This window comes from Mchenga conophoros, linkage group LG7 (genome assembly GCF_057382185.1).
Source record: "Mchenga conophoros isolate Kocher_MC1m ecotype Shallow Benthic linkage group LG7, M_conophoros_male_GT1.1, whole genome shotgun sequence".
Taxonomy (NCBI): Eukaryota; Metazoa; Chordata; class Actinopteri; order Cichliformes; family Cichlidae; genus Mchenga; species Mchenga conophoros.
Genome location: NC_140532.1, coordinates 27764616 through 27789451, shown reverse-complemented (window position 1 = coordinate 27789451; position 24836 = coordinate 27764616). Strand labels below are relative to the sequence as shown.

The window sequence follows — 24836 nt, the reverse complement described above, 5'->3', positions numbered from 1 at the left end:
TTATCTGCTCCTGCTGAGATGGGGCAGAAAACTCCAGTATGTTCTGTTCTCTTCTAATCAGACAAATAAGGCGATGACTTTCTGCGAACAGTATTTCTTATAACTCAGCAGTATAATGCATCATAAAACAATATCATTCATTCACAATAAATCAGCAGTCTAATGTAATGCAAATCAGTTTAACAAATGCAATAGTTATCACCTTCTTCTAATTCAGGAGAATAATGCAAACTAAAACTACATAATAATTCACAATCTTTTTTTTTTTTTTTCGCCTGTCCCATTTGGTTCTTTAGCCATCAGAATTGTTGTCTGAAGACCAACAAGGATACCAAATGGATTTACTTTGCCAAATGGATCATCGTGGCATTGCCGTATTGGTCCATTTGGTCGATCTTTGTTTTTATTATTTATTATATTTTATTTTCAGATGTTACAGACAGGACAGACATGAGTGAGAGATAGGAAAGGGAGAAAGAAAGAGGAAGGAAAGGAAAAACAGAAGGGGAGAGGGACAGTGAGAAAGGGGGGGAGAAAAAAAATAAAAAATCTCCTGGATCACCTGTTGAGAGAAGAATAGAAAACAAGCAAAAAAAGACAAAAAAAACAAAAAACAAAGCAACATACTAAACACAACACCATCGCATTAATCTAGCTAAGTGTAAACAGCAGTAAATACTAAATATTCAATGTTGTTGTGCAGCACGCAGGACAGATGTGCTTCGAAGTAGCAGCCAAGAAAGGTGTAATTTGGGTCTACGAGCAGTGAACACCCGTGTGCATACCTGTGTGGATCAGCGCGCTTGTATTCCAAAGGTTTCTCCATGTAACGATCTGCTAGGGAGTGTGGGGGGGCCACAGCCCCGTCCTCCAGGGTGTGAAGCAGGTATGGAGGAGATCAAAACTCCAGACATCCAGAGGCCCCCAGAACACAAGAAACCATGGAAGACCAACAGAGGGGCAGCCGCGCCACTGTTCCAGTAAGAGCTGAGGAGAGTCCCAGATGAGGGCTCACTCAGCAGCCGCGGAGCAGAAGCCAGGGGGAGTTGCAGTGACGCGCCCGTGAGCACCGCCGGCCGCCAGCTGTGCCTGAGTGACCGAGCCCCAGGCCGAGAGGCCGGGGGCACCCCACCCCCGAAGGGGCCCGAGCGAGCCCCAGGCTCCAGGCCCCGATAAGCGGCCGCCAAGGAGTGAGCCGGTGTGTACCTGGACGCCCACCCCCAGACACAAAGAACCACCAACGCACCGACACCTGAGGGAGTCCGCCACCGGCAGGGGAAGTGGTGGTAGGTGGAGATAGGCCTCCAAACCTTGGAGGGCCTGAGGTGTCCCCAGAGAGGTGGCGTCTGATACCCAACCTGACATATAGACACAGACATACAGGCACACACAGACACAAACATCCATTCCCCCCCTCATGCTCTCATATGCACTCACTCCACACTCAACCAACGTGGAGACAGACATAAAGAGACGCTGTACACACGATCACACTCCCCAAGCGTACTCTACAAACCGGGTCTAGGTACCCTTGCTCCTGGAGGGGGGAACTGCACCCAGACCCAGGTGGTGTTACCCTTTTCCCTGCGGTGGGGAGAGGCAGACCACCCCGACTCCGTAGCAGCAGGGAGGCCCCACACTCCAGACCGCAGTCGGACGGCCAACTCCACCTAGCCCTCCCGCTCCAGCAGGCCGCAGAGAATGGGGGTGGGAGAAGACTCCAAACCTCCCTCCACCCGCTCATTGTAGTGTTGATGCATGTGTGTTCTAAGGTGCATTTAAAACCCAGGAGGGCATGTAGCTACCTGCCAAGGAGCAGCAGGTAAGCGCATAGTCCCTCCTGATAGCCCTCAATGTCTAAGTGTATTTAAAATTGAGAGGTGGGCAACGACGCCAGGGGTGAGGTGTACACCCTGATGGTAATTTGGACTCCGTGATTGTGCCCACCCCCAAGATCCTATATGTATGTGTAATGAGAGTGTGAATAATGTGAATGTCTAAGTTGTGGGATAAAATTGAGGCAGAGGCAGCCAGAAGGGGACAGAGGGGGGGGGGGGGGTAGCCTCCTCTGCACCCTGGTGACATACCCCTACTCCAAGGCCCTGCATGTGTGGGTGGTTGTGGTGGAGCGGGAAGAGAGAGGCAGCTGGAGATGGGGAGGGAAGGAAGGGAGGGGCAGGTAACCCCTCCCTGGGGCCAGCTCCCCCGCTGACCCCAGTAGGCACTCCCACACTCCGCGACCCGCCAGGGAAAGGGGGCCCAGGCCCATCCAGACCGGGGCCCAGTGCAGCAGCGCCTCCCGGCCCCACAGAGCCCGGGACAGTCCACCCAACCCCACCACAGAGAAAACTGCACCCACCCCACCATCCACTCATCTTCCAGACTACATAAGACAGTAAACGCCCAGGCTGAGATCTTCCTCCACCTCTCCTGTATCTCCCCCTCCTGCAGAGAGAGTTCCTGAAGAGAGGAAAGCTCCTGCAAGATGTGACCATCTCCCCCACCAGTTGAAGAGCCCCCCAGGTGGTTCGACGCACCGGCGGCACCCCGCTCCAGGGCCGGGCCCCCATGCACCCACCCGCCCACAACCCCGGCAACACACCAACCAGGATCCAAGCCCCCGAGGCCCGGCCCGGGCCCCAGCCCAGAGACGGAGCGCCCCCAGAACCTCACGCCCATCCCGGACCCACCCAGGGCCAGCCAGGCTACCAGGTCAATAACCCACGTCCGTCAGCACAGACCCTCCCCTAGCCCCGCTGCACGCAGCCGCGAGGAAACAGTCACCTGAGAGCCAACAGAGCCCCCAACCGGACATGACCGCTACCCCGGGTTGAGCCCCCCAAGGAAGATGCCTCCGGGGAACCCCCCGACGCCCTAAGCCTGTCCCTACCCCCACACCAATCACAACAGTGAAGGCGGGACCAAATTATGACCCCCCACCCCCACTAGGTGATGGAGCTGATAAAAGGAGTCCAGAGCAATTGATCTGATGTGGTGGCAGAGGCTGTATCAAGACTAATGTAATCTAATAGATAATTTCTATATTGGTTAGAATTAAGATTATTTTTATTTTTCCAGTTCATGAGGACTGTTTTCTTGGCTATGCATAGGGCAGTGAAAATCATATGGGCTATATTCTTTTCTGAAGTGACATTATCTAAGCTGCCCAGTAAACACACTAAGGGGGAGGTTGGAATGTTACATTTCAGACACTTTGATAAGTCTTCACATATCTCGTGCCAAAACTTTTGCACTGGTGGACAGAACCAAAGAGCGTGGATGTAATTGTCTGGTGTATTGCCTTGACAGTGTGAGCAGTTGTTGGAAGATGTAAAGCCCATCTTGAACATCCGATGACCTGTATAGTGCACTCTATGTAGTATTTTGTATTGTATTAATTGCAGACTGGGATTTTTAATTAATTTAAAGGTTTTTAAGCAAATCTGAGACCAGAAGTTTTGGTCTAAGCTGACTGATAAATCTGCTTCCCACTTTGCAATAGGAAGGGATATTGATTCATCTAATTTAGAAAGTGTTCTGTATATTTTAGATAATAATTTGGGGGATTTAAGAGTAAGAAAATGTGCCGCACTTAGTGGTGTTTGTAATTCAACTTGACTGAGGTTAAATTTCTTTTTTACTATGGATTTAATTTGTTGATATTCTAAAAATCTTGTCTTGTTGATCCCATATTGTGCAACTAGTCTGTCAAATGGAATAAATTCTGTTCCCTCTAATATATGTTCTAAGTATTTAATTCCTTTACAACTCCATTCTGGGAAATTAATCATATTATTGTTTTGTAATATGTCAGGGTTATTCCAGATAGGTGTACGTTTGCATGGGATTAATGAAGACTCCGTTATTTTTAGAAACTCCCACCATGCTGTCAGAGAAAAGCTGATGTTGATACTTTTAAAGCATTCATGTCTTTTGATGTTTGAGCTAATAAATGGTAGGTCTGAAATCTCTAGATCCTTGCATAGTGCCTGTTCAACATCTAGCCAGGGCTCAACTAAGAAGGTATGTTTTAACCATTCTGAGATGAACTGAAGCCTGTTGGCTAAGAAGTATTGGTGAAAATTAGGCAGATCTAATCCTCCTCTATCCTTGGTTCTTTGTAGCGTTTTTAAGCTGATACGCGGGGGTTTATCTTTCCAAAGGAATTTGGAAATACATGAATCCAGAGATCTGAACCAATCTTGTGATGGTTTGTTAGGGATCATCAAAAATAAGTAATTTATTTTTGGCAAGATCATCATTTTTATAGTGGCGACCCTTCCCATGAGTGATATGGGTAAAGATTTCCATCTAGTCAGATCGCCTTCTACTTTCTTTAGAAGTGGGATGTGGTTTAATTTAGTTAAGTCTGAAAGCTTAGGAGAGACATTAATACCTAAATATTTAATATTTCCGGATTGCAGTGGGGCAGAGGAAGAATTATGGAAGGAGCAGTTAATGGGGAGAACTGTAGATTTTGGCCAGTTAATTGAATAATCTGAAACTCTTGAAAACCAGTTTATTAAAGTAATTACCTCAGAGAGGTTGGTTTGTGTGTTTTGCAGAAAAAGCAACACATCATCCGCATAGAGACTGATTTTATGTTCTATGTTCTTACATTTTATGCCCTTAATTGTTGTAGCCTGTCTAAATGCTGCTGCTAGAGGTTCGATAAAAATTGCAAAAAGTGAAGGGGAGAGTGGGCATCCCTGTCTGGTGCCCCTCAGGAGATAGAAGCTGGAGGATGTCTGGTCATTTGTTCTGATACGAGCTGTTGGGGAATTGTATAATATTCTTATCCAGTTTATGAAAGAGTTTCCAAAACCAAATTTGTGTAAAGTTGCGAATAAAAATTTCCAGTTAACTCTGTCAAATGCTTTTTCTGCATCTAGAGATAATATTATGGTTTCGATGTTTTTATCGTATGAGTAGTCTATTAAATTAAGTAATCTACGAGTGTTTGTTGAGGAGTGCCGACCTTTTATGAAACCAGTTTGGTCAGGATGAATTAAGAGGGGGGTCATTTTCTCTAATCTCTTTGAGAGAGCTTTGCAGATTATTTTAAGGTCTACATTTAAAAGAGAAATTGGACGATAGCTTGAGGGAAATAAAGGGTCTTTGCCTGGTTTTAGCAGGAGACTAATGTTGGCAGAATTCATATTTGGTGGTAGTCTGCCATTTTCCTCGATTTCCTGCAACATGCCGTGGAATACTGGTGCCAAAATTATCCAGAATTCTTTGTAGAATTCTGCAGGGAAGCCGTCTGGACCTGGAGCCTTATTATTGGGCATACTTATCAGGGCTTCCTGGAGTTCACTTGGCGTCAGTGGCGAATCCAGTTCCATTGCTTGACTATCTAGTAATTTTGGAAGAGTTACGTTGTCAAGAAACAGATCAATTTCATTTTTAGATGGGTTTATTTGTGGTGAGTATAAAGTTTCATAGAAATCCCTAAAAATGTTGTTTATTCTTCCAGGATCATATATTGTGTTCCCCGATAAATCTTTAGCAGCACATATAGTTGTTTTTTCTTTATTTATTTTTAGCTGGTTAGCTAGAAATCGACCTGATTTGTTACTGTGTTCAAAATTCTGCAAGCGAAGTCTTTGTATAAGGAATTGTGTTTTTTTATTAATAATTTCATTTAATTCTAGTTTTGTTTTGCATATTTTGTTCAATGTTTCCTGATCTTGGTCGCACGCGTAGGCTTCTTCTAGTGATTTGATGTTTTTTTCTAATTCCTGAATATTTTTGTTTTCTTCTTTCTTTTTGTGTGATGAGAAAGAAATTATTTTACCTCTCATCACAGCTTTCCCTGCTTCCCATAGAACAGAAGCAGATATTCCGGGAGTGTCATTAAAGTCTAAATATGAAGTCCATTCCTTTTTAAAATATTTAATAAAGTCTTCATCTTTAAGTAGTGATATATTAAATCTCCAGTTTTTTCTTGGCGTAGTGTTATTCTTGTGCATTAGTGTTAAAGATACAGGAGCATGATCGCTGACAGCTATAGGATGAATCTCAGTGTCTGAAATGTCACACAGCAGTGAGCTGCTGACCAAAAAATAATCCAGACGAGAGTAAGAGTGATGAACATGCGAGAAAAAAGTATATTCCTTACTGGTGGGGTGAAGAGAGCGCCATGCATCGCAAAGACCAAAGTCGCTCATATACTGTTTGATTATATTTGTGGACTGCCAATTGCGCTGAGTTCCTGTTGTGTTGAGCCTATCCATGTCTTCATTTAGTCCAAGGTTGAGGTCACCGCCAAGAATGAGTGTGCAATCAAGGTGTTCAGAGAGTGCACTAAAAAATCCGTGGAAGACTGAGGGTTCATCAACATTTGGACCGTATATACTTACAATACATAGTTTTTTGTTCAATATTGATAGTTTAATAATTAGAAATCTACCCTCTGGATCTATAACTGTATCGAGTACTGTAAAATTAACATTTTTATGTATTAAAATTGCTACTCCCCGTTGTCTAGAATTATAACAGGCTGCAAACACGTTAGGAAACTCAGGTGTTTTAAGTTAGTTTAAACCTGTGACAGGTCTGTGAGTTTCTTGTAATAAAACAACATCTGCCTGTAGTTTTTTAAGCTGGTTAAATATCTTTAACCTCTTTCCTCTGGAGCCAGCTCCATTTACATTCCATGTGACAAACCTCAGCATGCCCATAATTGTGTGTGTATGTCTAATGAAGTATGCTGGGTGTTTCGTTTAGACAGGTGGAGAGAATGTGGAAACATCCCTTGTTTGTAAATAGAAAGAGAAAAAGAAGTGTGGTGAGAGGCTCCATAAGTCTGACTATGTGTGTGAATATTCACTAATATGAACAAGCGTGGCTTGCTTATGTGTCCTGCAAGTCTGTGCGTGCTGTGAGGCTGTTGTGAATGTGCTGCCGTTGAGCTGATGTGTTTGCGTGATCGTGGTGTGAAAATATGGAGAAATAGAGGGTGTTGTTTGTAGGTGAGTGGGGAAGTAGGTGATCACAGCAGTGAAAGACAAGAGAAAGAAATAAACCACATGAACTGTGAGCAACAACAACAAAAAAGAAACGAAACGGAAACATTCCAATTAAAACAATGACGGAGGGTGACGGTGTTATATCTGCTATGACATCATATTGATATTACTAGGTTAAACCCATGTTAAAAGAGAAAGTGTGAATGAATAAGAAAAGAGTGTAGCGGGTTCTTATCTGGAGTGCAGTCAATATAACCACGGTGTGGTGCCGGGGTCTCGGTAGAGCTGTCCGTCCACGTAGAGCCAGTCCACGGCGATGACAGCACGGGAGCCTTTCTGGATGAAGCTACGTCGAACTGGGAACAGGACCTTGCGTCGTTCCAGGATCTCTTTGGGGAACTGGTCGTTCACGCTGAAGTCCGTTCCTTTCAGCTCTCTGCCGCGACTCTTCACCTGTTCCTTCTGTTTGAATTGACCGAATTTGGTCACAATAGGCCGTGGTCTCCCGGTCCGCGACCGCACGCCCCCCAAGCGATGTACTCTATTGAAGTTGATGTTCTTTACGGTGTCCTCCGGCAGCTTCAGGTGGATTTTAATGAAGCTTTTCACCGTTGCCTCTGCGTCCTCTCCGGCAGTTTCTGGAATACCAGAAAACACAAGATTATCTCTCATGCTACGGGCTTGTAGATCGATAACGGACTCTTTTATTTTTTTATTTTCAATGTTTAGCTGGGTCACGTTATCGGTGAGAGATTTGACCGACTCCCGTAGCGTGGCATTTTCAGCGGCAAGCGTTTCCACCTGCTGCTGGCTGAATTCCAGGGATTCTCTCAGAGATTTAAATTCCCGGTGTAAAATCTCCACCAGGGACAGCCTCGCATCGAAACTGGACAATCGCTTGTCGATTGACTCCAGGATGTCTGCGATGTCTTTGCCGGCAGGCGATGTTGTACCGGGGGAGTCTGCCGGGCGACATCTCTTCGATGACGGCGTCTCAATTTTGGCCGGGGAAGATGCACTCTGGGCCTTATTCATTACTAAATCTTGAAAACAGCGGTCGATGTAATCTTGGAGAGCGTCTAAACTCTCCCCGTTGTCCTCCAGGGTGTTAGAGATGATAAAACAGATGTTGTTAGTTATATGACAATTGATTAGTATATTTGGTAATACTGAAGCTTGAAAAACCTTTGTTAAACTCTATGCTACCATTTGCTTTTTCTCCGCCAAAATCTCCGGCGTCTGACGTCACCTACAACATGGGTCGCTTACCTTGTCCGTCACTTCCGTCACTTACCCTTGCCCCGTCCGCCTCGTCCCCCTATAATTCACAATCTTTAATTAGGGGTCTAACATGGCATAAAATAATATTATAATCCCACACAACCCATTCTTTCATAACCTGCTTGTTGAGGATTGACCACAAGTTCTCAATTGGATTAAGGTCTGGGGAGTTTCCTGGCCATGGATGCAAAATGTCAATGTTTTGTTCCCCGAGCCCCTTAGTTATTATCACTTCAGTCACTTCGGTGCTCCATCAGAGGCTGGAAAGGGCATTGTTCATCACAAAACTGTTCTTGGATGGTTGGAAGAAGTTGCTGTCGGAGGATGTTTTGGCACCATTCTTTATTCATGGCTGTGTTTTTTGGCAAAATTGTGAGGGATCCCACTTCCTTGGTTGAAAAGCAGCACCCCACACGAATGGTATCAGGATGCTTTACTGTTGGCTTGAGGCAGGACTGATGGTAGTGCTCGCCTTTTCTTATCTGGACAATCCTTTTTGCAGATGCCCCAAACAATAAGAAGGGGGCTTCATCAGAGAAAATGACTTTACCTGAGTCCTCAGCAGTCCACTCACTGTACTTCTTGCAGAATATCGGCCTGTCCCTGATATTTTTAGGGGGGACAAGTGGCTTATTTGCTGCCCTTCTTGACACCAGGCCATCCTCCAAGAGTTTTCAGCTCACTGAGTGTGCAGATGCACTCACAACTGCTTGCTGCCATTCCTGAGCAAGATCTGCACAGATGGCACCCCAATCCTGCAGCTGAATCATCTTTAGGAGACTGTCCTGGCCCTTGCTGGACTTTATAATTATGTTATCTGAACCTAAATCGGGACAAAAGATCTGAGAAATCAGATAGAAAAAGCTGTTTATTCTGGTTCTTGTAGATGATTTCCCTCCAAAACTATATACAACTAGCTGTAAGTCATGTAACTAGAAGACAATTAAGAACATAATTTTGCATACATAAGATGGTTTTCTATGGTAGATGAGAGTTTGATGGTGTAAGGCAAGCTTTTACAAATACATACTGAGCCATTTTGAATGGCCTGTATTTTTATACAGCATACAATAGTTAGTCTGTCATGGGAGCTTAAATGGCACAGAATACTAAAAATCACCCTCTAACCTTAAATTAATGACCAGTTTTTCTGTCTTATAAATATTTCTGTCATTTTAATCGTTTATGATGACCACATTATAAATTACTATTTTGTGTGTTATTATTTAGTAAATAGTTCTTTTTGAAGTAAATGAATCTCTCTTTCTTTTTCTTCAGGAATGATTAACATTTTGCATGGATTGGGGCTGCGCTTCTTGGCTCTCGGCCACCACACTCCGTTTATGGTAAGAGTGGACATTCTTTATCATTTCAAAAAAATGTTAAAAACAACTTTGTCCTTATAAAGAGTTCACATGTGATGTCCTTTTCTCCACATGATTCATATCCAGCACATTGGTATGGCTCATAACTATAGGAATGTAAGCCAGGCCATCCAAGCAGTCAGGGATTGTGGGTATGAAATTTCAATGGGGCTTATGCCCAAATCCATTGGACCCCTCACATTTTGCTTCACTGGAACAGGAAATGTCTCCAAGGTACAAAACCTTAGACACAACCAAACACTCAGAAAAAATACATTAAGGAGGATTTTGTGATGAATGTTTCATTTTATGCATCTTTTTTCTTTCTTGCAGGGAGCCCAAGACATCATCAACGAGCTTCCTGTTGAATATGTTGAACCTCACGAGTTGAAGGACGTCTCTGAAACAGGAGGTATGAAATATTTTGAGCATCATGCAATTTTCAGCTGTTGGAGTGACCGTGGTGGGTTGTAGCACTTTAAACACACAAGTTCTTTGGGGAAATGGTCTGTCTGATCTTGTTATTTGGAATGTGGAAAAACATGGATACCACAAAAAGCACAAGGACTTAAATTAAACATTGCTTACAGATTATATTACAAATGAAATGTGTTTAGAAAATAAGAACATTTATAAATTTCTACATTGATCAAAAAGTTCTTACTATTAACCAAACTTTTACTATGTTCCTTTATTTTTGCCTCTGTGAATAAATTGGAAAGTCATGAACCTAAAAAAACAAAATATCTGTCAATTTATTTTAGGGCTGTGGGATATGACAAAATATACCAGATGATGATAATAAAACGTCTGTCATCTCTATCCCTGTTTTTGTGGGGTTGTCAACTTTGAGATACTGAGAGTCACTGACCCGTTCTGTCATCATGTGAGTCATTAGGATCCCATGAGACAAAGTGTGAATTAGAGGTGAATCACTTGGAAAATGATCTCAGGACTGTATTATAGGTGGCACCTGTTTGGTGTTGTAGGTCACTACCTCTATTCAGTGGATATCCATTTACTCATTTACTCTTCTCTGAAACCATCCATCTTCTCTGTCCAAAATGTGAATATTAGCATCATGAAAACAGTGTGTCCCCTCATTGAAGTGAAATTATAGCTGAATCTTGTCCTAAAGACCTGGATCTCTCTTGTGGCGCTACGTACCTTTGGAGTGGTTGTTTCGTCCCTCCTATGTATTGGTCTGAGAACTGCTCATCATATAACATACACAACATTGTTTTCTTTTCTTTTTTTCCAGTGATTTTCCATTTTGTTGTCTGAGGTTGTTGCTGGGTCTGAGATCTACTGGGGTGTTATGCTCGGTGAAGATTTTTCAAACAGAGCTATCACATCACAAGGGGCAGTAGTGTAGTTCTGCTGAGCAGTAACTCAAAGGGAGAAAATCCCATGAAACTCTGGGGCACCTCCCTCACTGTAAACGAAAGAGGGTCTAACTGGCAATCCTAATTGTGTTCATCCGCGTAAATGACCTTGCGAATCATGGAGCTTAAAGTCTCATTCAGCCGTTCCACCACCCCATCAGTCTGAGGGTGGTAGAAGTTGGTCCGAACACATTTAATGCCAGTAATTCGTACAGTCCTTGTAGTCTGTGAGACATGAATGATGTTCCCTGGTTAGTTGCAAGTTGGCAAGTCAAGTGATATTTATTTGCAGTGTTTTCCTTTGCTTTTATGAGAGCAGCTTTCCATCTACCTTTGTTGTTCCACACCACACACAACTCCACATCCCACCACAGGGCTCTAGAGTGCGACCAATTTGGTCGCAAATGCGACCAAATTTTTCAGTGGTGCGACTAAAAAAAAAAAATTTGGTTGCAACTGGCGGGTAGCAAAAAAAAAAAGAAAGAAAAAAAATCTGCAACCTTCCCTGTGGTCAACAACAGACACACATTTTGCCCCTATTGTGGACTAAACCAATCAGAGATAGTCAGGGGCGGGACCTCTCTGATTGGCCGTGGTCCAGTTGAAAGTGCAGGTGGAAGTGGGAGGTGAGTAGCTTGAATAAAGCGATATCAAATCATTAAATCCTGAATCGACTTTTAAATATAACTGTGTTTTGCCAGAAACGCCAGATTCTCAGATTAAAGCTCACAAAACCATTTCAACAACAACCAAACAGCAAATGAGAGCAGGTACACGGATTGCACACAAAGACGTAAACACAGAACGGACCGACGCATCAGAATCAACTTTGTCTTTCTTGGCTTTCTCACCCGACGGCCCGTAGACGGACACGCTGTCGGAGCTTAGGGATTCTGATGCGTCCGGTCCGCGCTGTGTTTACGTCTTTTTGCGCTGATTCTGAGCTGCAGGTTTTGTCTCTCCAACCAAAATTCACCGAGCCAGCAGCAAAAGAAGCAGCAAACTGCGCTTCACATTTGATCAATGTCGTCATGAATTTTGCTGTTTTGCTTCCACGACTATTAAAATCACACTCCATGCACAGCTAGCTCTCTCTCTATACTTCAAGAACAGTTTCCCGTCTCCAATCTCTGTTTTCTGTATTATTCATTCACTTATTACCCACCAGTCTACCGTTGTTTACAGCACTGTGGCTGCTGTCTTTTTCTTTTCTTTTTCTTTTTTTCACTTAAATGACCTCGGACAAGAAAGCCTATTTTTTCTGTTGTTCAATACTGAAGAAATTTAAACTTTATATGCAGAACATTGTAGAATATTTTTAAGGTTATCTGCTATAAAAAGCCAGACCAGGAAAATCTCCTTCATGTTTTTCTGTGTTTTATTCTCAGTTACTTTCACACAAAGGCACCTGCTGTGATGTTCACAATTCTGATGAAGTCAGTACTGATAAATGATCAGAATTATAATATTTCTGACTGTCTGAGGCTAAGTTGAATCGAATCGGGACTTTGAAAACCGGAATCGAATGGATTATAGAAATCAGTGATGATACCCAGCCCTAGTGAGCAGCCTAGGCACGACAGAAGTGGATGTAGCTGCAATAGGAAAAGAACTATTGCTAACTTTTCTGTTAAGTTAAGGCCTGATCCTTCTGAAATTCATAGCCAGTGCTCTGACACGGTGTCATCAATCTTTGAATGCTGAAAAAGCACAGTGTATCCAGAAAAACACATTATATTATATAAATTATTATAAAATTTGTGTGCGCCTAACTTTTGTGCCGGTACGCCTAACTTTAAAAAGTTAGGCGTACCGGTACGCCCATGGCAAAAAGTTAGTCTAGAGCCCTGCACCACAGTAAACCTCTCTAATTATTAGGATTCAAAGTCAGTTCACTGTATTATCATTAAAGATTAAGTCAAAATATTACTAGAATCATTAATGTGACATTAAGATTAGATATATACTAATTTATGGCTAAAGCTAACTGTATTCCTACAACCTTTTATTATGCAATTGTGTTTGTTCGTTTTTATCACTATCATTAAGTTATATTATGTAATTTAACTAGAGCAAACTGTATGTTTTCTTGCCAGATATGACCAAAGTGTATGCCACCGTCCTTAGCCGACACCACCACCTTGTAAGAAAGAGTGACGGCATCTATGACCCCATTGAGTACGAGATCCATCCAGAACTGTACACTTCCCACTTCAGGACCAGCGTGAGTTTCTTAATTTTTGTCTGTCACTAAGACCTGCTTACAACATTACTCCAACCCCCGTCTGTTATTCAGGGGCCTTGTCCTCTACTTCAGTCAGCAACACATAAGGCATCCATCCATCCATCCATCCATTCGCTTCCGCTTATCCTTTTCAGGATAGGTGCTCGAGCCTATCCCAGTTGTCCTAGGGCGAGAGGCGGGGTACACCCTGGACAGGTCGCCAGTCTGTTGCAGGGCTAACACACAGAGACAGACAGCCACATGACAGCGCTCACATTCACTCCCGCATTCACACCTATGGGCAATCTGGATTAATCAATTAACCTATCCCCACAAACTGCATGTCTTTGGACGGTGGGAGGAAGCCGGAGTACCCGGAGGGAACCCATGCAAACACGGGGAGAACATGCAAACTCCACACAGAACGACCCCGGTCTGATGGTGTAATTGAACTCAGGACCTTCTTGCTGACCTCCGTGCTGCCCACATAAGACATGAATAAGTCAAGTTGTGCTGGCATTTCAAAACACATGCTGTATTGATGTGTCATTTAAGTAGAAATATAAAGCCCACTTGCAGGGTTCTAGATCTGTGTTTACCATGGTAATCCCTATGTTTTTATATAGATTATTAGAGATTAGGGAAAGGAAAGGGGTAAGGTATGTGATTATGGAGGGGAGAGTTGGGACTTTAAAAGGAGGGTCTATGACTGGTAAAGAGAGAGAGCTCACTGACATGGAGAGAAGGAAGAGTGAGTTATTGTGTGTGCATGAGGCCAGGTGGAAGGGTAGCAAGGTCAGTAGCACTGGATTTGGACTGTTCTACTTTGCTGTAGAGAGCAAATGGAAAGGAGTAGGGGTAATCTTGAAAGAATAGTGTCAGACAGCATCATGAATTTGAAGCTGGAAAATGAAGGTGTGAATATTGTTAGTGCATTTGACCCACAGGTTGGATGTCGGTTAGAAAAGAATATGGAATTCTGGAAATGTACATGCATGCAGAAATGGCATTACTGGATGCAGAAGTTGTTAGATGAAGTGGCAGAGAGTGTCCTCAGGGACATGTAGGTTAAGTGAACAGAGGAGACGATGAGGTGTTGGTTAGGTATGGTGTTGAGTAGGGCTATGCGATATGACCAAAATCTCATATCCCGATATAAGACATCTATCGTCCCGATAACGATATAAATCACAAAAATGTAACATTTTCTGTAAATTCTGTGAATCTCGTCTTGCGTAAAGTGTTTCCAGCTGCGCATCATGTAGCTGGAGTCGAGTGTTTTAACAGATGCATGAAACAATACATTTTTAGACATAAGTTGTAAAGGGCGCCGTTTTTTTTGTGAGTATTTATTACACGGCGTGCTGCGGGGAAAAGCCTGTTCTAACGTTTGAGTCTAAGGTTTATTTTTTAGCACTTGGCGGCTCTTTTTTAATTCTCATCTGTAAATAATCTGCTCTTTCACGTGATTCAGTTTATTTTGAAAAGTCTCAACAGGATCTTGAGCTTTATTGTGAAAGGTTTATGTGAAACATAAACAAGCGGACACGCGATGGTGTTACCGTCGTTGTTGCTAACGACAACGCATAAAAACAGGCGCTTGTCCATCTGTAGTGTGGTTATATAAAATATAAGAGAAAGAGAGAACTTTAAGAAATTAATATAGCCACTACAGTGACCATCAAAACGATTAAAAAATATTGCCGTAAACAGTTTATTTTGCGACACCACGAAACAAACGATAGCGTAAAATGAAACGATAGACGTTTTTATATCATCATCTGATATATATATAGTTATATCGAACAGCCCTAGTGTTGAGGAGAAAAATGGAAAACATAGTGTTCATCTGTTGTAGATTTGTTTTTTTTATTTTTAGGCTTGCCACTTCTTTTGTCCTCCACTTGTCCAGTTTCCTCAAAAAGACTTTTTCTAATGTAATGCATACCAGGCAAGATATGCAAGTTATTGGCTAATAGCTATTAGCCAATAACTTGCATATCTTGCCTGGTTGGCTAATAGCTATTAGCCAATAACTAGTTATTAGTTATTAGCTTTTTATATTATATTTTAAAATTGGTTCTTTGCTAGGTTCTGTATTATGCATAGACCCATAATTCATTCATCTCTTGAGTTAGGTGTTTTTGCCTTTAAATCATGTGTCGGTTTTAAGTGGTTTAACAAACAAGAAACCCATCCCTCTGAAAATCATCATGGACTGGACTAAAAAATGAGTGAAAAAGTAACCAAAGAAAAACTTTGGCCTTCAGAAGGCCTTGAGAACTATTGCTCTGCCACATGGCGAGTGGCAGGGTACATCCTGGCTAACATAGAGACACACACCATTTGGACTCACATTCGCTTAAGACTTTTTTCCAGTGTGATGGAACTGTCTGTAACTGTCTTATCTGCTTTATGAGGAATGTGCCCCGTGAATTAATGTCACCCAGTGAAATCAGTCAGATACATTAAAATAATAAGCTACTTAGCGATGTATTGACAACATATTTAAGGTTGGGTTTTCAAAAAGTCAATGCTTAGATATTAATCAACATTAAAACCTAAGTAAGATAGTTGCAGCTGTAGTGTTAAGTTTGTCTCTGGCATGTCCAAATTAACACTGTCAGATTTGATTTCAACACTATTAAAGTGTCTATATGGGTCCACACCAGAGAGTGTTAATTTAACTCTTTTTGGAGAGTTGGTACGTTAACTCTGATTTAGTGTTAAACACCAAATCTGTCTGGAGTTGATAATTTAACACTTACTAATGCTAACTAGGTGTTAAGAGTTTATATATTAACTCTCAAAGAGTATTTTAGTTTAACTACGTAAGAGTTTTCTTCTAATTAATTCTAAAAAGCGGGAATTTTACTGTTCTGAACTTCTAGAAATTTCTTTTGGAAATAAACATTTACTAAAAAGACGCAATGGTTTTTGAAAAACATTTATTCTGAACTGTGCACCACAAAACATTTTCTGAAAGATGTAACAGTATACATGTTCTCACTTTCATTAGAATGTTGTTTATCAAAAGGTCTGACATAGGTGAGCTGGTAAATGCAAATAACAGCATTCTCTCACTTATTTCTTTAATACAATATGCATGTCCTTCATTCATCACTTTGTGGAACTTCAACGAACTTCTGCTCTTCCCCATATTCCATCTTCACAAGCATATCCTGTGCGGAGATTGAATAAAAATTAGTGGCACAAATCAATTGCAGCACAGTAAAAAAAAAAAGAATTCTCTTTGAGCCATTACTTGTGTAAAGTATTTTCCCAAAAGACAAGGACACAGGCAACAGGTAATACTGAACTAAATGTAAAGCCTCAACCTTTTTCATTTTTACCTAAACCGTGTGCACAAAACTCTGGAGGGATCTAAATGCTAACGTAGAACCCAGTCAGGACATCTGCTACTGCTGTTTGCGCGTTTTTGTTTTTTTATGGGAGATCATTTTCAGGCTTCAAGTAGCACCATTATACCAACATTTCACATTCTAGACATTGTTTTAGGTGTATTTGACCAAAAATTTGACTGAAAATTCACATGCAAGCTTTTTTTTCAAGGCTGTGGTATTTGCCTGCAAACAATACCTTTCAGCTAGCTAAAACAGAATATTATGCTATCGCCGAGCAACATGGCTAATGCCTTTCACACAGCTTTGTCTCAACTCCATTTTATTTGAGGGCGCCTTTCAGAAACCCAAGGTCACCTTACAAAAAAAACCACAATTAATAAAAGGAACAATAGTCATAAAATACATAAAATAAGTTAAAATTACAAAACAGAGCGTGACAACAAATAAAATCAGCATTAAAGCGAATAAGCCAGTTTAAACAGATGTGTTTTGAGCTGTGTCTTGAATATGGAGAGGGAGTCAATATTTCTTAGTGCAGGAGGAAGAGAGTTCCAGAGCCGAGGAGCAGAGCGACTGAAAGCTCTGTTCCCCATAGTAATAAGGTGTGAGGACGGAACAGTAAGATGAATAGCAGATGATGATCTGAGAGGGCGGGAAACAGTGGTGATATGGAGTAGGTCACACAAATATGAAGGAGCAGATTTATGGATACACTTGTATGTAAGAAGTAAGATTTTAAAATTTATCCTGGCTTCTATGGGCAACCAGTGAAGCTGCTGAAGAACTGGGGTAATATGAGCACTTAACGGAGTGTAAGTTATGACCCGAGCTGCAGAATTTTGAAGAAGTTGAAGTTTATGAAGGGACTTTTTAGGGAGACCAAATAGGAGGGAATTACAGTAATCAATACGGGACGTAATAAGACTATGGACAAGGATGGCAGCAGCATGGGGAGTGAGGAAGGGACGGAGTCGGTGAATATTACGTAAATGGAAGTAAGCAGACCGTGTTATGTAATTAATGTGAGACTGGAATGAAAGAGTATTATCAAGTATGATACCCAAACTCTTAACCTGAGGGGAGGGAAGGGTGGGAGAATTTTCAACGTTAATGGAAAAGCTGTGGGATTTGGTTAAGATAGATGGTGTACCAACAAGTAAAACTTCAGTTTTATTACTGTTAAGTTTGAGGAAATTGGAGGAGAACCAAGATCTAATCTCAATAAGACAGTCTGAGAGGGAGGTAGGTGGGAGGGATGAATTGGGTTTAGAGGAAAGGTAGAGCTGGGTGTCATCGGCATAACAGTGAAAATTTATATTATATTTTCGGAATATATAACCAAGAGGAAGCATATAAATAATGAATAAAAGAGGCCCCAATACTGAACCCTGGGGCACACCAGCAGAAACAGGATAGAGAGTTGAAGAATGGGATTTAAGTTGGATAAACTGAGTGCGGTCTGAGAGATAGGAGGTAAACCAGGTAAGTGGGGTATGACTAATACCGATGGAAGCTAACCGGTTCAGGAGAATATTGTGAGAAATGGTATCAAATGCCGCACTAAGATCAAGAAGGATGAGAATGGATAGGAGACCAGAATCAGCTGCCATCAGAAGGTCATTGGTAATTCTTAACAGAGCAGTTTCTGTGCTATGATTGGGGCGGAAACCAGATTGAAATTGTTCATAGAGATTATGGTCATTGAGATGTAAATGAAGCTGGGCGGCGACAACTTTTTCAAGAATTTTTGAAATAAAGGGGAGATTTGATATAGGGCGAAGATTATCAAAGTTATTGGGGTCTGCACCAGGCTTTTTGAGAGTTGGAATAAGAGAAGCCTTTTTCAGTGCTTCAGGAACAATCCCAGTGTTCAGGGAGGAATGAATAATATTGGTTATGAGAGGTGTTTATCTATTAGTAATTATCCAATATTTATCCATATTAGCGATCAGTTGTCAATACCATAGTGACTAGTGGACGATAGTTAGATAAAAGATGAATAATTTTTGGAGGCTGAACGTGTAGCAGATGGAATATTGAGCTGTGGCAGGTTGCTGTGTGTGCAGAGCAGTAGGGGAACCATAGCTGGACTGAGAACAGTCCATAGTGTGGAGTACTAATTTGAGAAAACAAAAAGCATATGTGAGGTCAGTTTTAAAATGCACATAGTTACCATTTTAATCTTTCACAATTAATGCTGTTTTTAATATTTTCTTTATTTTAGTATAACTAATACCATCCTTTTTCCAAAGCTTCACAATTACTTAATGAACAAGAAAACACAATAGAAAAGCAAATACAGTAAAATGAGACATGATGAGGCAATGACAATATATTTAACATGTAAACAAAGCAAACAAAGATAAAACAAGCCTGATGGTACTCAAACTGAACTTGAATTAAAAGTGAGTTTTAATATGCAATTTGAAAGACTGTATAGACTCTGAAGTGGCAAGTTATTCTGAAGTCTGGGCGCTCCAACTGGGAAAGCCAGATTTCCTCTATGCTTTAAAATTGGAGTGGCAGCAAAATTATTCCACATCTTTAGGCATAGTAGGCCAGTAAAAATGGTGCCTAAGTTTCTCCAAAGTTATCGGACAAAAAAACTAAACTACACACTCCCTAACGTGAGGCACAATGCTCAAGTTAGTGTTACGGGCTCAAATATTGAGGGTGAGCACAAAAAACAACAATTGGTCCAGGAGAGTCAGTCAAACAATGATTTTAATGAACACACACGTGGGGAGATGAACATTGCACACAGACAGCATTGATCTCCGCCCAATAATACACAAGCAGTTGTTTTTATAACATCAGGGTATTATTTATGACGCCCCCTCATGTGTCAAAGCAGATACAATACATGCACAAGTTTAAAAACCACAAATGTTCTGTTGACGACTTTTGACACATTTAAAAGGACATCTTCTCCGTCTCGAGGCCAGGTGCTTCCTATTAATCTTCTAACTCTTGCTTATCTCCTGGAACAAACTGTCCCTTAGGCAGACATAATCTTACAGTTAAAAGGTTTTGCAAACTATTATTTGAACTCTTATCTAAACATGAGTCTAACTACTGTTTGTGTGTCTCGACCTCAAAATGCACTCGGCCTCACCCCGCCCGTTGACGCTTCTGACCTTTTACCAGACAGAAGCTCTCTGTGATAGGTGTAATAATCTTAACTAAGAACATGTGTAATCTATTGAATAAATGCTTTGATGAAATGATAATTAATGTAATGGTAATGATGGTTATGAATAGTAGCAGTAAAATATTTCCCTGATCTCCACATTAGGTAGCAGTCAAATAACAGGTGACATGAAATTAAAACAGTTGTGATCAAACACCAAGCCTAAAGTAGTCATACAACATGTTTTAAAGTCAAATACAATAACTTCAGTTTGTATGAATTTAGTAGCAGGAAATTAGAGGTCATTCAGGTCCCATCCAGGACATGCCTGCAGTTTACCTAATTGATGTGTGTCATCTGGCTTCATGGATCAATAAAGCTGGATTTCATCTGCATAGCAATGAAAATATTTGCTATGCCTTTGAATGATAGTGTGTAAAGGAAGCAGTTGTACAGAAACAGAACTGGTCCTAGCACAGAACATTTTTGAGTTTTTGGCCTCCACGGGTGTGGAACTAACTTATTGTCCACCCTTTCTGTTCAGGTTGTGGCTATAAAGGTGGAGCAGGTCATCTACCAATTGTTAGGTTGATAGTTTGATCCCAGGCAAACTATTCTTGGGCAAGATACTAAAAATGAGTTGCACGTGAATATAAACTAACATACCCATTGTAGTATAACCAGGTCCTTAACTCAAATTAAATCAGTATATTGATCAATTTTCTTTTCTTTATCACCGCTCCTCTTCCCCGCTGTTTTTCTTTCCCTCCCTCTCATTCTTTCTCCCTTTCCTTTCCCCCAGTCATGTCTTCCCCGTATGTAACAAGTGAAAATAAAATAAAATAAACAATAAAAACAAAGGTCAATCAAATGGACCAATACGGCAAGGCCAGGATGGTCCACTTGGTAAAGTAAATCTGTTGGGCGTCTTTTTTGGCCTTCAGACAATAATTCTGATGGCAAAAGAACCAAATGGGACAGGCGGTAAAAATAAATAAATAAATAAAAATTTATCAATTATAAAACTGTTTACTCGCAGGGACTTAGAAGAGAGAGACTTACTGTTTATTGTTGGTGTATTATTTAATGCAGTTCAGGGTATTATATTTTTTTGTTTTGTGTTGTAGAAAATGTGTAATATGTATTTTACACACCATTCCAACTTTTTCAGAATTGTAGTTGTAGATTTAAATTACAGTTGAGATTTCAAAAGCACTACTGAATGGCTGACACACTGTAGTTCAACACATAGTGAATGACTGGACCGTGGTTTCTTCCTGACTATAGGTAGCACCCTATACAACCTGTCTGATCAATGGTATTTATTGGGACCCCCACACTCCTCGACTCCTCCGGCGACTGGACGCTCAGATGCTCATGAGACCACAAAAATCCTCATCTGCATACAACGAGGGATCACCTAAGCTTCCTCACAAGTAAGAACGCAGCACAGGAAAATCACAAATACAGGCTGGAAATCTTTTTCTACTGAATGAATAAAAGTACTGTGGTGGTAGCTACTGCATCTCAACAGCGATTGCATGTTTATCTTTTAGGGATATTCCTGGCGACTAATTTCTTAGTTGACTAAACAAGAAAAAAAAATTAGACTAACCAACTGGTCTAACACTAAGAAGCACTCAGGTTTGAAGTTACATTTGAAAACCGTTTAATGAAAAACAATAACAAACGCATTTCAAACCAGTTATCACATTCTTCAATAACAAAGAAGAAAAATGTCTTGATGTTCAATCATCCAGGTAAGGAAATCTTAAAAGAAAATCATCTGGAGGTAGCGTTTTCAGTGGGAGAAAGGTTTCGTCAGTCATCCAAGTGACTTCTTCAGTTTCAGCTGACTGACGTGGTGTTTAGAGAAAATATGTCTCAGCTGTTCTAATACTCCTGACAGATGAGAAATCACTAAGGGTTTTTGCTTAGGAAGCAGTTGGTCCACAGTTAATGTGATTAGTGAATTGTGGTATGTCCTGAGATTTGATTTTCACTCAGGTGTCATCCACATACCTTTACCTTTTTATTAGATCCCAGCTGGACTATTGTAACTTCTTATATATTGGAGTTAGTCAGACCTCCCATCCAAGACTGCAGTTGGTCCAGAATGCTGCAGCTCGTCTTCTGATGTGAACTAAAAGACATGAACATATTTCACCAGTGCTTGCCTCTCTCTCTCTCTCTTCACTGGCTCCCTGTTCACTTCAGAATTGGTTTTAAAATTTTATTGTTGACCTACTAAGCTCCAAATGGACAGGCTACTGGGTATTTGTCTTACCTGTTGAAGCCTTATCCGACTTCTAGATCTCTTAGTTCAAATGATCTTTTGCTTTTAGCCATACCAAGGTGTAGGCTCGTTCACAGAGGCAATCGAGCATTTGGGTTTGTAGTGCCTAAACTGTGGAATAATGTCCCCCTACAGATGACACATCTAAAACACATTTGTGTTCACTGGCATTTAATACAGTATGACCATTATTTGGTATTAATATTATAAATTATAAGTTATTTGGTACTATTTATTTTGTATTTCTGTTTCTGTTCAGTTCATAAATAAAAATGATAATGAAATGATAATGATACCTGAACCAATGACTTGGTGGTGTTCCAGGGTAGGATAACAGAGCACTCTTTTCCAATTCTTCCATGTAAAAGTTGGCTACAATGGGTAAAACTGGGGAGCCAAAGGCCCACCCATGTTTTAGTCTGTAGTACTAACTATTGTGAAATATGTGGAATGAAGTCAGAGTTCCAAGAGCAAACACACTTGGTCGGTGCTGAGAGGAGTCCTATTGTTGAGGTTGGGGTCATCCTGTAATCTCTTGTGAACTGCCTCCCCTGCTTCAGTGACTGGAACATAAATGAGACAGACGTAACATCACACAAGACTTTTGTATCATTGGAACTAAATAATAAAAATACATTATATATAAATAAAAACCAAATAAAATAAAAAATAAAAATTAAATAAATTAATTAAAAAATGACATCCGGTCAGTAGTATTGTCTTGTTCTAACTGCTTCAGACAATCTATCACCCTCTTCCTTTAGTCACTTCCTGGTCTTGTTTCAAGTATTTTTGTAACCGAGCAGCAAGAAAATTTTCTCATGATAGTTTCTGGTTTAGCAAAACCGTGTACCTACCCTTGTCTGCCAGAAGGATGATAATGTTTTTGTCTTTGATCAGTAATTGTTGATCAATGGTCATGACATTTTGTATATTAATGATCAAGAAACTGACCTCATTGTTCTTCAGTGGTGCTAGTTTTAGTCATTATGCAAATATACTGTTTATAAGGTTGGGGAAACCTGCAATCAGCTGAGACCAAAGAAGTCATGTGGATGAGCGATGAAACATTTTTTGCCACTGAAAACGCTACGTGTAGATGAACTGAATCAACTTTTTGAGATGTTAAATATGAGAATAAATATGAAAACATGTTACTACAAAAGCTGTTCACGTATTACTAAAATATGGCAAAATAACATCTGAAAAACAAACAAAAGCATTGTGATTCATGACTTCTCATGACATCTTCAATAAAATTAACATCTAAAATAATAAAACAAATCATCCAGCCATTTTTTTCTGCTTATCTATAGTTGGCAGAGGCACCCCACTTATCTGAGGAAACATCAAACCTTTCCCAGGCCAGCCAATAGATCTCTTCAGCGTGTCCCGGGTCTGTGCTGGGGCCTCCTCCCTGTAGGACATACCCGTTTGGATCACCTTACCCCACAGCCTGCTATACCCTCATAAGTGTTTTCTTTTCTGTCTTCCTGCAGGCTGCTGGCCATCTGCGACATATCTGCTGACACTGGAGGCTCTATAGAGTTCATGAATGAATGCACCACCATTGATAAGCCTTTCTGCATCTATGATGCTGACCAGCATATTGATCATGACAGGTATAGAGCAAACGGTTCATGATTTGCCTTTGTGCCAGCATCAACTGTGTTTCTGTTTGGATCAGGGTTTCAGAATTGAGGCAACGACTCCAATTTTTACATCAAGCAGCATCTTTTATGATTTCTGTATATTCTTCTGTTCAGCTTTGTTTATTAACATAACTCACCATTCGTATCCTGCTAGACCTTTGTGTGAGGAATGTTGGAGTCATTTTTGACCAGGATAGGTCTTTCAATGCACATATTATCCAAATCTGTAGGACTGTTTACTTGCATTTGGACATGGATAAAACATGCTAACATCCTATCTCAGAGTGATGTAGAAAAACTGGTTCATGCATTTATTACTTGAGTTGGCTTTTAAAAACTCCTTTCTTATTTTATCCTAAAGACCTCATATTTATTTATTTTATTTAATCAGGGATCCCTTGAGATTAACATCAAGGGAGACTTGGCGAGGAAGGCATATTATTACAGTGTTACAAGTTAAAAATCAAATACAACATTAAAACACATAAAACAAAATAATACAAATACAAAGTCTAGTTTATGAATAACAGTCTTCAGTTACAACAGTCTTTATTAGAGCTCTGAATACCCCAGGGAGACAAAGACAAGCAGCTGCTGGCTATTTATATTTTACTCCTGCACAGTTGGTCTGGATCACCAATAATTTCTTTGTACATTGACAATAAAGGGCTATTCAGTTCTGTTCTGTTAAAGTGCTCTGAAGGTTTTTCAATGAACAAGGTGCAAAATAAGAGACCGCAAATCACAGCAGCTGTTTAAAGGGATCTAAAAAACACGTTGATGGTTTGGAGGAAGTAATTATTGAAGTTAACTCAGAAAGATCAATTGGAGAAAAAGAGTAACTTAACATCAATGATACTAAGAGTAGCTGTAGATAATATTACATCTGTGGAATGATTATTGGTAATTTTTTCTTTAATGATTAAAATTTTATTTGTGAAGAAGTTCATGAAGTCATTACTAGTTAACGTTTGTTACACCCCAGCCCAGGGAAAACCGGCGTGCAATCAAGGAAGATGAACCAACAAAAAACAGCTACCACGGATTTCACAACAGCCAGTGTTTTGGCACTGTAAATTGTGCCAAAAGCAAGTCTGGAAATACAATAAACCGGTGCATGCTCAATCTCTGACTGGAAGCGCTAATTCGTCATTCGGCTTTTGTCAGA

The 24836-nt window shown here is 40.7% G+C and overlaps 1 protein-coding gene across 1 annotated transcript in view; it reads left to right on the top strand.

Annotated features, from left to right (window-relative positions):
• The window catches only part of aass (aminoadipate-semialdehyde synthase), a 107977-nt gene that overhangs the window by 42265 nt on the left and 40876 nt on the right, over positions 1 to 24836 (top strand). The window contains exons 5-10 of the mRNA XM_085283230.1: positions 9531 to 9598; positions 9704 to 9850; positions 9950 to 10028; positions 13098 to 13225; positions 21008 to 21156; positions 23516 to 23638. Of these exons, the coding sequence (XP_085139356.1) occupies positions 9531 to 9598; positions 9704 to 9850; positions 9950 to 10028; positions 13098 to 13225; positions 21008 to 21156; positions 23516 to 23638 (694 nt within the window). The remainder of the gene's footprint in view (positions 1 to 9530; positions 9599 to 9703; positions 9851 to 9949; positions 10029 to 13097; positions 13226 to 21007; positions 21157 to 23515; positions 23639 to 24836) is intronic.